Here is a 14,766-nt window from a genome sequence, read left to right as displayed (position 1 = left end):
GCAATGTTTACATTGCAGCACTAAGTCTGCCTCCAGTGGCTGCCTCCCAGACAGCCACTGGAGACGCTTTCAGGATTGAAACAGGCCTTTGTTTTTTTCCCCCCGATAGGAAATCATTGATGCTATGCTTTTCTATGGGGAAGTCTAATGCGCGCCCAAAATGTCAGAGGGGGCGGAGCAGCAACCCTGCGCCGGGGGACATCGGCACTAGGATAAGGTAAGTAAATAAACTTTTTTTTTACCCTTTATTTAATGCGGGGAGGGAGAGGAGGAGGGGAAGGGAAGGCAGGGGGGAAATATAGTGCCAGGAATACAGCTTTGTATTTCTGGTACTATAGTATCCCTTTAAGCTATGCCAGCCTGTATTGAAATCTAAAGTTATCTATGGACTTTTCTCACTAACCCGAGGACTCACAACAGAATTCCAAGCTTTAGCCCAAATTAGCTGAGCTGGAAACATAGAGGGATTTGAGAATGTTTCCAATTTAGTTTTTTGGCTTAGAATTTGGAATTCCCTTATCAATTCTAAACAGTTACAATTTTGTGATTAACCTTATTAGTAATTAAATGGACTCTGCTATTTGAATTTACATAATGTCCTTTCCAGACCCTATAAATATATTTTAATTACTGAAAGAAACCTATGGCATGACATCAGTCGCTCTTCGCTAATACAAGCGTGTTGTAAATAGTGCGTTTGATAAATCGAATATAGACAGCAATTGAAATAAACAAGAGACAAGCGTCTTTGTGAAAAGAATGTTTCTAATCTGAGAGCAATTATCTGTTTTAGATTTATTTGCTCTAATGTAATTAATGAGCTCAAGCTTGCATCTTGGGACCAATCAAACTCACACTTCAAGAACAATATAGCAATATTTTTCTTTGCTTTTTTGCATTTTCATTTACAAGATATTCAAAGCTATAAGAATGTATTTTATTTGTTTGTTATTAGGCCTATTCATTTTTCCAATTAAGTATTTTTGTTTATTATTATTTAGCTAGCAATTCCAGAACCATGTGAACATATTTCCTCCCTCATCGAAACAAATCAACATACAAAAATATAATGGATGGGTGTGCTCTACAAAATAGACATTCTAGAGGGCTGCTTGTAAACAATAGATGCAATATACCATTTTCAATGCACTCCACGCAAAACCAGGGCACTGTAGTGGTTATGGTGCTTGAAGTGTTCATTTAAATCACACAGTATGGCCAGTTTAGAGAAGAATATGTAAAAACACCTACACCTTTGACAAGCAAAAGTGGGCTTTTGTGACACGGTACGATCATGCCATGCTGAGCCAAGAATCCCAATTCTGGCAGGTCCTTACCTCAATTTTATTTAAGCTAATCCACCGTTGCAAATGTGGGATTTCTATACACAATTTGGGTTATTTACTAAAGTGAGTTATTTAAAACAGAAAGCAGCTGAAAAGACTACAATGGCTGTGTTAACTTGTCCTGCATTGCTCTCAGCCTATTACTGACAGCTGACGGAAAAGCTTATTGTACATTCCATATAAAGGTGTCAGGATTCTATTGATCCAGCACGCAGAATAGTATCACACCCTAGAACTAAGGGTCACGTCTTACTGGGCCTTAGAATGGCCGGACTTAATGTACCCGAGAATAGTCAGAAAACTAGCCGAGGTCAGGGACACAGAACGAGACACAGCGATAAGGAAAAGCCAAAAGTCAAGGGTACCAGAAATCAGGGAAGTCAAAACGAATCCAAAGTCAAAAAACAGAAAAACACGATCAGGAACACACTCTCGGATAACCATCTAAGGGAAACCACGACAGGGCAATGAGCTAAGGAATAAGTGAGTTTAAATAACCCTCTTGTAGATCCGATCGGCTGTACCTAGCCCTTGACCCCAAAACGTGCATGTACGTCTTTTGCATGACATCACCCGCACATCGACGTTGTCTTTACCGTGGACGGACGTGGGGCTATATAAATGTGTGGGTCTGCATCGGCCGGTATGCACCGACAGCCGCACAAGCCAGGCATCATGGCAGAAGACCGCCGAGCGGCACTCCCCTCAATCTTCAGAAGGTAATCTCCGTCTTTGCCACATGGATACGAAGGATACGTGACAAAAGGGTAGGGAACGTCTTTCAATGCTCTGTTCCTGTGTGTCCAACTCGTCTGGTTACAAATACTTGTCTGTTAGTCCACCCACTGTACACCACTACGGAACTTGTTGGCGCTTTATAAATAATAATAATAATAATAATAATAAATAATAACAAGGCTCATTACTTTCAAAAAGGAACACCAAAAAAAACAAAACCAAAAGACATAACTTCATCTCCGATCTGTCATATTGATTACCTATCGTGTCTGCAGAATTCTTAGGGGAACAAAACATTCCCATGCTTTTCCGTCTGGAAACAGTGAGGGCCTATAGACTCTATACAACCACTATACTGAGCAGTTGTATTGATTAAGGTGTTTAGAGTGCCACTTTAACCACATGTTGGCAACATACACAAAAATATAATGCGTACAAATATTCAAATCTGCCAGAAATGGAAACTCTGGCAAGCTTAGCATACTAAGGCCATATTGTCAATGTAATATTTTTTTCATTTTTTTTTTTTAGCTTTCTGCTGTGTTTTAATTGGCTTAATATAAATTAATTGACTTCATACAAACTTTTTACCTTTTGTTCAAAACAAACCCTTATAATTAACACTACATTAGGAAGCACTTCAAATCAGTTTTTTTTTCTTTTTATAATTCTGAACAATTTCTAAATTAGTGTATTATTAATTGCCGTAGATGCCTCAAAGTTTAAAGATCTGTCACGTTTCAGTATTTAATAAAGATATAATATACTCTGATAATGAGCTTTTATATCTTTACTGGTGTGAGTTAGCAATCTTTTCTATTTGGTGTATTTGCCGACTACTTTGTCTTATGGAGAAGCCCAGGGTTGACAAAAGACAGAGTTCCACCCTCAACTTTTGTCCAATCCCAGAAGCAGTCACAAGTGAAGGCTGTGGGATACAGGCATTAGTCTGTAGATTAATCCGCGGTCTTTCGTGTTGTACTCTCGCGCATGCGTGAGGGTACAGCACTGACACAGCTCTTGACCAATGACAAAGACTATCAGGAAGAAGATGGGATCAGTCACAACATATACAAAGACCCCAGACAATGACAGATCTGCTTAAACAAATCTCCTACTATTGCCAAAGGAAACAAATGCAGCAGCTGCTAGAATTGGTACATTGGTTCATGTTTAGAATTGTTTTGTCTCGTGTGCACAAGTCTCATTTATGTTTTCCATCCTATATGGCTTTACTCTTTATATGGTTTAGTGTGGTTAGTATAGAGTGTGTATTGTTTCTATCATCCTTACAATTAACTGCTGAAACGATTAATGTCCATTTAGAATCTGGAGTAAAAAAATCTTAAAGGGACACTATAGTCACCAGAACAACTACAGCTTATTGAATTTGTTCTGGTGAGTAGAATCATTACCTTCAGGCTTTTTGCTGTAAACACTGTCTTTTCAGAGAAAATGCAGTGTTTACATTACAGCCTAGTGATAACTTCACTGGCCACTCCTCAGATGGCTGTTAGAGATCCTTCCTGGGTCATGGCTGCCTAAAATGCATCCAAACATTCAGTATCTCCTCCCTCTGCATGCAGACACTGAACTTTCCTCATAGAGATTCATTGACTCAATTTATCTCTATGAGGAGATGCTGACTGGCCAGGGCTGTGTTTGAATCATGCTGGCTCTGCCCCTCATCTGCCTCTTTGTCAGTCTCAGCCAATCCTATGGAGAAGCATTGTGATTGGATCAGGCCACTACTTCTGATGATGTCAGAGGTCAGATGAAGTTCACAGGCAGAGGCAGCAGCTTCAGACTTGAATACAAGTACGATTTTACTATATTTAGGGAGGCAAAGGGGACCAAGGGGGCTAGATAGTGGTTTTAACCCTATAGGGTCAGGAATACATGTTTGTGTTCCTGATCCTATAGTGCTCCTCTAAGCTTTCCTTTTTTCTATGTTTTTTTCCCCCTGAAAGGCTGCATACAATTTAGTCCAGTGACTTTAATATTTTTTTGTTTTTCTTCCAGCAGTGGGTGACTAAGAGAATTTTACTATAAGCGATTACATTTCACAAGCTTTCTGCTAGTAATTAAACATTTGCATTTGTAATAATTGCGTTCATGCATAGATGCTACTCACTGGGTTTCCATCCAAACCTGGGCCCCCCCTCTCTCCAAAGTCACCGGGGAATCCCTATATTAAAAGAAAGAGTAAAAAAGGAAAAAAAAAAAAAAAGACAAACACATAAAAACTGAGCAATAATTCTTTAAGATGCAGTAATTTGTCCACACAAGGAGAACAGAGCATAATGTAACAAGATAACTAAGAAGAACAGAAGTATGCACTCTGTATCTATATATTTTAGACGTTTCTTGCTTGAATAAGCTCTGATAACATGCAATTAAGGATAAAGTTACACAGTTGTTTTTTTGAATGAATGTCAATTTAAAACGTTACAAAGAAAAAAGGTAAAGACAGACAGACAGAGATAGTCTCACAATTATAACATATAAACCTCAATATAAATTGTGATATTGGGTAGAGGCTTTCAGAATCAGTTGGGGTTTGAACCCAAAGCAAATATCGATGACCATTACCTAAGGTTCCATTCAAGGAGACATACAACCATCTTTTTAAGCAAATATTCAAACTATGTGAGTGAATAAAAAAACAGCCGATAACAAGAACATGCTGGATTACCAGGTATTCAATGCAACCTGGCGCATGCTCACTACTTAAAGGAACACTGTAGGCACCCAGACCACTTCAGCTCATTGAAGTGGTCTGGGTGCTGTGTCCCTTGTGCACTTAGTGCTGCAATGTTAAACATTAACGTTCCAGAGAACTGCAATGTTTACATTGCAGCACTAAGTCAGCCCACAGTGGCTGTCTACCAGTCACTAGAGGGCTTGCGGAATCCAAAACGGACTTTTGGTCCGTTATCTGACGTCATCATGCTCTGCATCAGGACCTCCAGCATCAGATTTTTCCCCATAGGAAAGCATTGGTTCCTTAAGGGTTTGTAACCCTTTATTTACTGGGTAGGTGGCGGAGCAAGGGAGGGATCGGTAGTGCCAGGAATCCAGCTTTGTATTCCTGGCACTACTGTATCCCTTTAACCAATGAAGAAGGGGTACAGCATAGCCCCTCTGCCTAGCACTCCGCTCTTAACCTCACTTGGAGGGGAAGCCATCACACTATTTATTTCTTATTTCATTAGCTGGCTGCTTTAAAAATTAGATGATCACCCTTATAGGTATGGTGTTCAGAGTGCCCTTACATTGCTCTAAAGTAGTAATATGCCCAAAACCAGTAGCAATTTGTGTTAGTACGGTCAACCAGAATGGTTATGCAAGCTATCTACAGTAGACAGACCCCCTCCTGGAAAACGCAAACCTGGTAAAAATCACCACATATGGTCAAGATCCAATGTTACAATTAACCCTTCATTTATCTTTGACTGGGTGAAAACTCCCCAGGAAGCGAATTCACCAATTAAAGGACAACTCCACAAACAAAGCATTTCAGAAATTGGCACCTTCATGAATTAACCTTGTTAACTCCCCTAATTGTCAATCAGACAACATGTCCTGTTACTTCCTGGTTTGCTACTGCTCTGAGCACCTGCCTTGCAAAGGCTTCTCATTGAGCTGCATTGGGAAGTCTGATTAGACAGCCACAAAGTCAGGGCTGGGGAAGAAAGTAGGGGTGGGGGTGTAAGAGACCTGCAGTTCTTGAAAACTGCTTTTACATATTTTTTAAAAATGCATAATTAAACGTATGCATGTTTTCTTCGGGGGTGTATTTACTATGTGTTTACTGTGTTTACAGTGTATTTAAATTTATTTTTGGGCAGTGGAGTGATCCTTTAATCTCTGTTAAAAAAGGACCGATTTTGTCAGCCACAAGGCCTTCATCAGTGGGGTCTGCAAGAAGGGTTGTCAGATCTCTTTGACATCTTTAAAAGACATGGAATTCTACAATGTATGTTCACACTGATGATTGAGGATTTCCTATATGTCTCTAAATAAAAACATGATCTGTTATCTCTATTAAGGATTTGTGTACCCTAAAATACAATTGCATTAAGTTATAATATACTAAGCTTCAGTGAGAAGGTGAATATTATGTTTAAATAAATGATAAAGTTAGTTTCTTTGAAGCATATAGTGTATACTTGATAGATGGTGCCATTAGTTTATTGTACATTCCATATAGGGGGTATGGAACATCTTTCAAGGCCCCAAGGCTCATCAATTTCAAAAAGGAACAAGAAAAAACAAAAAGACATAAATTCATGTCAGATCTGTCACATTTATTACTTATCGTGTCTGCAGAACTCTTAGGAGAACAAAACACATGCATGATTTTCCATCAGCTGACAGATTATTACAAGTCATCTGTCATCAGGGGAATTTAGTGGAAACTAATAAAAAAAAAAAAAGACTGCCTGAACAATTAACATGACTTATTTTACCTGTTTGAAAAAAATCATAAATTAGAAAATTAACTGGCATAATTTTGTTTCTATATAAGTACCATACAGTTATAGGGACACAGTGTAATATATTGTATTACTCTCACCCAAAAAAATAAGTAAAGGAAAAAACACTCTGCCAAAAAACATAAGTTATGAAGAATGGCACCTATTGACTAATTATCTTACAGAACAGAGTGTTCTAAAGTATGTAAGTCACCAGTATTGATTTCATGAAGTTTGTAACTTTAGAGGAGAAACCCAGGGCATAACCACTGTGGTAAGTCGTAGTGGTTATGGTGGCAGGAGTGCTCTGACGCCGCTCTCCCTCTATCCCCCCAGTAGAGGAATGAGTGGTGCCCAGCGGACCCTAGAAATAAGTCAAACCATTTTGAAATTATTTGACTCCTTAGAGTCCTAGCTGGTGGTGTAGGACTTGAAAATGTAAGCCCTTCCACATCTGATATATATAACCAAAATATATCACAAACTCACTGTGGCCTAAACTGTTGGGAATCTATACAAGACCAAACCAAGTGTTTCTAGCCATTTGCAAAGTCCCAGTGGCCACCAAAGTTCCAGGACTCATCTTATGAATGAACATGGCAATTGGACATGAACCTTTTCTCTGACAGGTATTTGCCGCGGTGTTTTAGATACAAAGAAAACACTGCCTTTAATTCTGGAAGATATTGGACCTCAAGTTCAGACACCTAACAAGAGATCAGGAGATGTAAACAACCCACTGTTACCAAGGAGAGCTGCGCACCGGAATCACTAGGAATCTACCTCCAAAAGCTGTCTGGAGCGGAGAGTTTTGAATAAATGGATGGAAAAGGATGAGATGCAGCCAGGGGTAGTGTCAATTAGCTGCTTTTTCTGGCCTCTCACACTCTCGCTCTCTCTTGGAAAGCTTAGAGCTTGCTTGTAACACATCTGCACGTGGGCTGCATGTTATACAGACAAAAGGACCTTTGTTAGCCAGACAGGGTACATTGCAAATTAAGTGCCAGAACTTTAAAACCGCCGTTTACCATCTTCAATCCAATTTAATTAAAAGATATTTTTTTTTTTTGGATCAATATTTGATTTTGTTCTAAGCAATGGGTTAAAAAATATGAACCTTTGACCTTTTAATAGCAATGTTAACTTGATGTGAAGAATCACTTGACAAATATGTACACACTGATCCATCAATTTGGATGACCTTTACACAGATTTCAAGCACTACCATGGGGACTCCTACTCCAGACAAATTTAGATCAGAGCATATAAGCCATGTACACGATCCTTACATAGGTAAGTCTTGAATGTGTGGTCCTCCAGGTCAGTTGGTTTTGACCCAAACGTCAAAGTCCCCAATCAACCAGACTTTAGGGAGTTATATTTTTTCTTTCTATAGGGTTACTGAAATCAGCTGGACAATTGTGAATCCGTCATGAATGGGTTAAGAATCACTGCTCTAGATGCTATTGATGTGGAATTCTCATCAGTGTTTACTAGAGCCTAGCGGAGGTCTGTGGGTGTATAAGGTCAAAAAGGTTTTACAGCCACAAACAGATGGTCAAATGCAGTTACTTTCCGAAACACGAGGGGTGTATTATGGGCGTTTGCTACTGCACAAGCACAGGTGGATGCAAGTCTTCGAAATTTATCCGAAAAATAAAAGTTGCTACACTGCCACGATAAATTGAAAGGCTGAGATCAAGAACAACAACATCGACAGTCCAAACTTGTATACCTATGTACTTCTTGTCTTGTTCCTCAAGATGATAACTGTGAGTTTATTCAAAAGATTACGATTCGAAAAATATGCTACATGTTTATTGGTCATAAACGGTCATGATCCAGTCGTTTCATTGAAGTTGGTTTCAATTAACGGACTCCTTAATGGCCGAGCCTTCAACCAACATTTCCACTAGACTTGACTATGGAATCCCAAATGGGTGGTTATTGGATAATATGGTGTTAGAATGGTGATGTCATTTCTTTCTGCAATTACTTCATTTCCAGCATATGCAGACCTTGATTACACTTTAGCCGAATGCTCGGAATCTTCCATTATCCTGCAAAAACAGTTATTAATTGCTGCTTCCACTGCTGTTTCCAGCCAATCAGCACTCTCAAACTCTGTGCTTGACCACACCCTTTCTCTCCGCTCTCAAAAGTTTATAACAACTATGCAACAATAATCCCATGGAATCCTCCTTAATCGGCCAGGAGGAAGTGTCAACTAACGAGGGAGGACAAAAAGAGTAGGCTGTGGGTATTAAGACATGAATATTCCTTTGGGAAACAGAATGGAAAAGGAAATCAAAAGTCAGTGTCACAGCAATTTTGTAGTTTTGGGCCTTACTTAATAAGACGTACATCATTATCAACCTACCTGCCAGCTGGCTTTAACTGTACTAGCCTCGAGCCAAGCAATTTAAAAGAGGTAACGTAGGCCCCCAAATGGCCTAGAATATTGCAGAATGAATCTGGTTAAAAGTATAATTTTAAAATGTTTGAAATAAAGCACAATTCAAAGCAAGTCTCCTGACCCCATAGCTGGTAAAATCAACACAGGTTCAAATCTTGAAAAGGTGGGGTATGGTAAGTGTTTAAATCCTGAAAGTTAAACAGCACATTACTTAATACAGCGGATCCTGGAGTGTCCCTGTGTACAAAGCAGACATGCCAACAGCGTGTTAAACTGTATGTTAAGATATCAGGGGCGGCACAGAGTGGGCACATGTGCATGCTGGCGTCAGATACCATTTATGCACAAAATTGACAATGGACCGCCAGGACCTTTGAACAGGGCTGGCTAATGATGCAACCAGAGGTGGAGTTACACTTCCGACAGTTAAGGGGTTGATCTATGCATGTGTAGTGTTTTGTTTTTTTAAGTGAAACGCTGGAAATACATACTCCAGGCACTATGACCACTTCAAATCACTGACGGTTAAATAAAATAGTTGCTTTGAGAGTCACTTGAAGGACTTCCAAATACTAGTTATATAAAGTAAGAGTCCCTATTAGGACTTTTAGATGTTAGCCGCAGAAGGTTAGACATTCTCTTTAAGTGCTCCCAATTACTAACCATAGAACAGAAGAGAGAAATGTGCCGGATAACATCCATCAATACATTGATATAGAGGAACTTCAGTGATACAACTTGCTTCAATAGATCTTCTTGTTTTACAAAACACATTTAACGTTGCCATTGGACTGGGCCCCCTTTTGAGTTTGGGCATCATACTATTGCTGAGTTTGCTCATGTATATTGTGTACGCAGAAACATCTGATTCTGTTTAAGAGCTTTCTCTTGGCTTGAGGGAAGGCTAATCTGGCAGATGTTGCATTTGGCCTTGCCAATACAATCACGATCCAGAAATAGGACTGAGTTTCCTGCTGGCTCAGAGGTAAATGATTACCCAGTCAGTCTCCCAGTCTTGTACGTGAAAAGCAAGCGAAGAGCCAGCTGGCTATGCCCAGGTGAACATTTATTGTGTAAGAAAAAAGTGTTTCTTTACATTGTTTTTATGAAAGTTGAAAGAAAAGGAAAAAAAAGAAAGAAAAAGATGCAAATGATTCAATTCTCAAACGCCCGGTGTAGTTTTGCCGACACGGTTAACCAATTTTCTACCCATCACACGATATTGGCCATGGATGTTGTATGCCACACAGGACAAATGTCTTGTAACCACAGACTGTATCCGTGCCATGAAAAGAAACCAAAGCTGTTGTAAAAGAGAACGGACACTTCCTTCCTTAAATGTAGCTAAATGCTTTTTTACAAAACTTGACTTTATTTATAGATGTACAGATCACTAACCTCACACAGCACCCAGTACCTATCCATTACCCACTAAGCATCCATTAAACACAAGCACAGCAGGCAAATTGATGTCTGTACATGCAACCGTCACATGTGCTAGATCCACAAACATCCCAATGAATTTATTGCATAGACCTCGGACACCGTCTCTACATCTCAATACATCAGAACATCTTTGGGATCTCTCAGCACGGGAGGTACCATGCATAGCTGTATGGATATAAAAAACACACACAAAAAAAACTTCAGGTGTGATTCTGTCATACACACGTTAAGGGAGCACTATATTCACAAGACCCACTACTGCTTCAAGTAGACACTGTGGTGTCTAAACATATTCCTGCAGTGTTTACATTGCTGCCTAGTAACAAACATAGTCGCTGTCACTCAATGCATCTTCATGAGGAGATGCTGATTGGCGCATGTGCAGTAGTCTCCCAATGCTTTCCTAAGAGAAGGTATTGGATTGGTTGAGATCATAATGATTGATGATCTCAGCCAGGGGGTGGGGTTGGCCATAGAGAGAGTGGCATGGGAAAAAAGGTAAATAAATCAAACCTTTTCATCCAGTTGTAAAATTAGCTCAGTCATTCATTATTCAATAGCAACACTGTTGCATACGAAAATAAATTCAGAGAAATATCTTTATTAGACTCTTCCTAGTTAATACTTCTCAACACTGGAGGTGCTTGGCAATCAGGGAGATGTGCTAGCCAAATTAAAAAAAAAAGTCATTGTGAATGTGGGCTTTGGAAATATTTTCTCAGAAGCAAAAAAAACTTGATAGTAGTTGGGAGGGGAGTGGGGGGTTCTAGCATTCCTGAACAACTACAACTTAATGTAGTTCTTCTGGTGTCTATGGACTGTCCCTGTGTGCATGTGTGCATTTTAATGTAAATACTGCCTTTTAAGAGAAAAGGCATTGTTTACATTAATGCCTAGTAACACCTCCTGTGGCAGTCACTCAGACGGACACTAGAAGTGCTTCCTGTGTGAGTACTGCACACTCCAATGAGTAGAACATTAGTTCTTAATCTTTTTTGACAACTTTATGCGTAATACATAAGATCAGAGAGCCATACTTCAATTGAAGAGTCATATTAAAATGTTTACATGATTTGTGAATGTTGATCAAACGGTTATTGTTATTTGTGTATAATTCTTGAAAAAGACTGATTGTAAAAAATAAAATAAAAAATCCATATATTTGTTTTCAATCAGGGAGTCGCCACAGCATAGGGAAAAGCAGATTGGTAAGTGTGTGTTTTGGGATCTGATAAGACATACCTGTTCCTACAGCAAAATGGCGTTCTGGGTCAAAAAACAGGGGTTAAGGAGAAGTCTGTGTTACTCCTAGAATGTTGGCCCTATTAGTATCGACTCTCTACCAAAGAGATGTACGAACTAAGAATAATTAATTAATTTAGAACACGGTCTAAACACATGTAATTGCAGATATACCGAAAAAATGATGTTCAGAGTAAAAACAGAAGAATTTAGGTCTCAGAAATATTGCTAGTGTCGATGATATGGGCAAATATCCACCAGTCTTGCTGGACACCAACAACAAAATTAGTTGGTACCCTTCCAGAATTTTGATTGTTTCAATGTACCTCTGGCGTGCTGCAATATGAGATGGCCCCATCAATAACCAAACACGTTGACTGTAATCCAACTCCAATGTCTGAACCAGTTAACAAAGATCCTCAAACAATGTTTGCCTCATTCTCTCTTCGGCTAGGAAAGAGTCCATCAAGTTGTTGAAAAGACAAGCAGCTTGTTCATAGCAAACATTTAAGAAAATCCAGGCTTGGAATACTTTAGTGTCTGGTCCGGAATACAGTGAGGTCCATTACAGCTGGTGAGCTTCGACTGCTCCTCTGTAAGACTGTGTGAATGGAATCCAAAAACTATGTCCCACGAGAAGGGAGATAGGAAATCACACTCCTTCCCTTGGCCTCATAGAATGAGAGGAAAATCCCCAAGATCCATCAAAAAATGGTTTTGGAGATATAGTGTTTGTTATATTGCAGAGATACAGAGGACAAAAAAAAATACAGACAAGACAAGAAGCGGGAAGTGCTAAAGAAACAAGGAGAATATAGAAACGGAGAATGTGATGAGGACAAACAGAACAGAGACAGGAAGAGAGGTGATTAGCCATGGACACACAATGAGGACACAGGAGTGCCAACGACACATAAGTAATGGGAAAATGTGAGGCAACAGATGAGTTATAAGAGAACATGATAAACTATGGATGTATTTAAAAAGGACAAGTAGCTTAAAGACATAGACTTTGCTATGGCTTTTATATCAATTACAGCAACGTTATGTGTATAAATGTAACCCACTGAACTAGCATATGAATAAATGAATAAGAAATAACACTACATATTTCTTGTGTTACACGTGTATAACGATCTAAACTCATGCTCAGCGGAATTTAATCACACTGTTACATTGTCAAAGGATGGTCCTTCAGCTTTTATAGAACTGCAACTACAATGATGCTTAAGGTTAAGCAAACCATCACGGAAGTATTAGATATCCCATATAGCAGCATCTAGCTTATGGACAAACATGATCTAGGTGCCCAATATGGTGGCTAATTAAAGCAGGCCTGTCATATTACAAGGGGTGATTTTATTTGATAGTACAGGCAGTTGTGGAAATAGATGTATGGATTATTTATTGAAAGTGCGTACCTCTTCAGCAAACCAAGTGTTAAATAGAGCATTCTATCCTTTACAGATTTGGTTTACTACATTACTACATTGTCTGCCCTCCCCTTCAACATCTAACTATGTTCAATTTTAAAGGGACAACCTCTTCTAGGGATAGCAGACACTCCTGGCAGAAGCCCAAGGTATGAAGCTGCATCCCTTATGGCGCAGTATTAAAATGTTTTACATTTTCTGGCCGGTGTTCAGAGTGTTATGGGCAATGAGACTGTCAAGTGGGGGCTCACAATCCGGACAGGATGAGGTCACCCTGGAAAGGGAAGGGGGGGGAGTGAGTCACTGCATAGGGTCTTCTCAAATAACAGAGAGGAGTTACGCACCAGGCACGTGCTGAATACATCTGGAGGGATGCAGACAATTAATACAAATTTCTAAAGATTAAAGTTAACGTAGAGAATACATATTGGCAAACCCACATTATAGCGTTTGCAGTTTCCAAGCAAAATTAGTCTAAATATTAATGCAGGAGTTGATCTCAACCGTTTAAAGCAGGGGTCAGCAAACTCCGGCCCTCCAGACGTTGCTAAACTACAACTCCCATGATTCTTTGAATTACACCGATAGCCAGAGAATCCTGGGAGTTGTAGTTTAGCAACATCTGGGGGGCCGGAGTTTGAGGACCCTGGTTTAAAGCATTATATCACATAAAGTTCTAACAAAATAGGGTGTAGAATTAAAAAAAAAAAAAAAATTAACACAGTTTGCGTTATTTGCAGTAAGCTATTGTAAAACCAGGAAAGGAGTCAGCCAATCATGAGGCTCAGTTTATTTTCAGTAGACGCTGACCATATACCATTGTGGACAACGCAATCCAGATTTTTGCATGGCCACAGTTTAGTAAGCTGTGCAGCCTTTTGGTGTAGACTGGGCCTGTATACGTATAGTATACAGGCATGTCGCCGTGTGTCTGTTTAGCTACTCTGTACAAGTACTTGAATGAGCAAGAAGAAGTGTTAGACCTCCCCATCACAAAAGATGTCACAGAAGGTACTTGCAGGGATTTTTGCAAGTTGCTTCGATTATAATGCATTCAGTGCACAGAGATAGGGAAAGTGGATCTCCCTGAGCTATAACATAAAAAGAATAAAGTGTAGTACGGATTATGATATTGGCCAATCATGAATAAGCAGATGTTTAGGACAAGCATGTTGATACATCCTAATTTAGGTACTATATTCTCCATGCTTTTTATGAGATGTGCAAATTTAGAAATATCCTGGCTATGATAACTGGGTGAACAACATTTATACCTGAATGTTTCAAATGAAAATCATGATGTTCCTTTACTAGATACCGAAAAGTAATAAATTGAAAATCAATCTGTAAAATTTCAGGAAAAATTGTTGGATACATTCGTCAACACAACCATACTTCTAGCCTGGCCTAAATATAACAATACCCTGTTTAGTTAATAAACCAAATACAGCTAAATCCTGGGATTTAGTTTTTTAACAGCTGGCAAAGTTAGCAAAGTATCAAATAACAGTTGAGAAGATGTCATCTCTGTTATAAGCATCGAGAAACCACACGAATATTCCTCACAAGCTGCTAAAGAGTTAATCTTTTGGAAAGAGTCAGGGTCGGCTCACTGACAAAGTTCCCAGGTAATGCCACCAGGAAGGTGAAGATCCCATGCCCTGGGG

The 14,766-nt window shown here is 39.3% G+C and overlaps 1 protein-coding gene across 2 annotated transcripts in view; it reads right to left on the bottom strand.

Annotated features, from left to right (window-relative positions):
- Window positions 1-14,766, bottom strand: part of COL27A1 (collagen type XXVII alpha 1 chain) — a 290,091-nt gene that overhangs the window by 185,329 nt on the left and 89,996 nt on the right. For both annotated transcript variants that reach the window (XM_063432553.1, XM_063432552.1), the window contains exon 13: window positions 4,219-4,272. In XM_063432553.1, coding sequence (XP_063288623.1) covers window positions 4,219-4,272 — 54 coding nt within the window. The remainder of the gene's footprint in view (window positions 1-4,218; window positions 4,273-14,766) is intronic.

This window comes from Pelobates fuscus, chromosome 9 (assembly GCF_036172605.1).
Source record: "Pelobates fuscus isolate aPelFus1 chromosome 9, aPelFus1.pri, whole genome shotgun sequence".
Lineage (NCBI taxonomy): Eukaryota > Metazoa > Chordata > Amphibia > Anura > Pelobatidae > Pelobates > Pelobates fuscus.
This window is presented reverse-complemented; position numbering and strand designations above follow the sequence as displayed.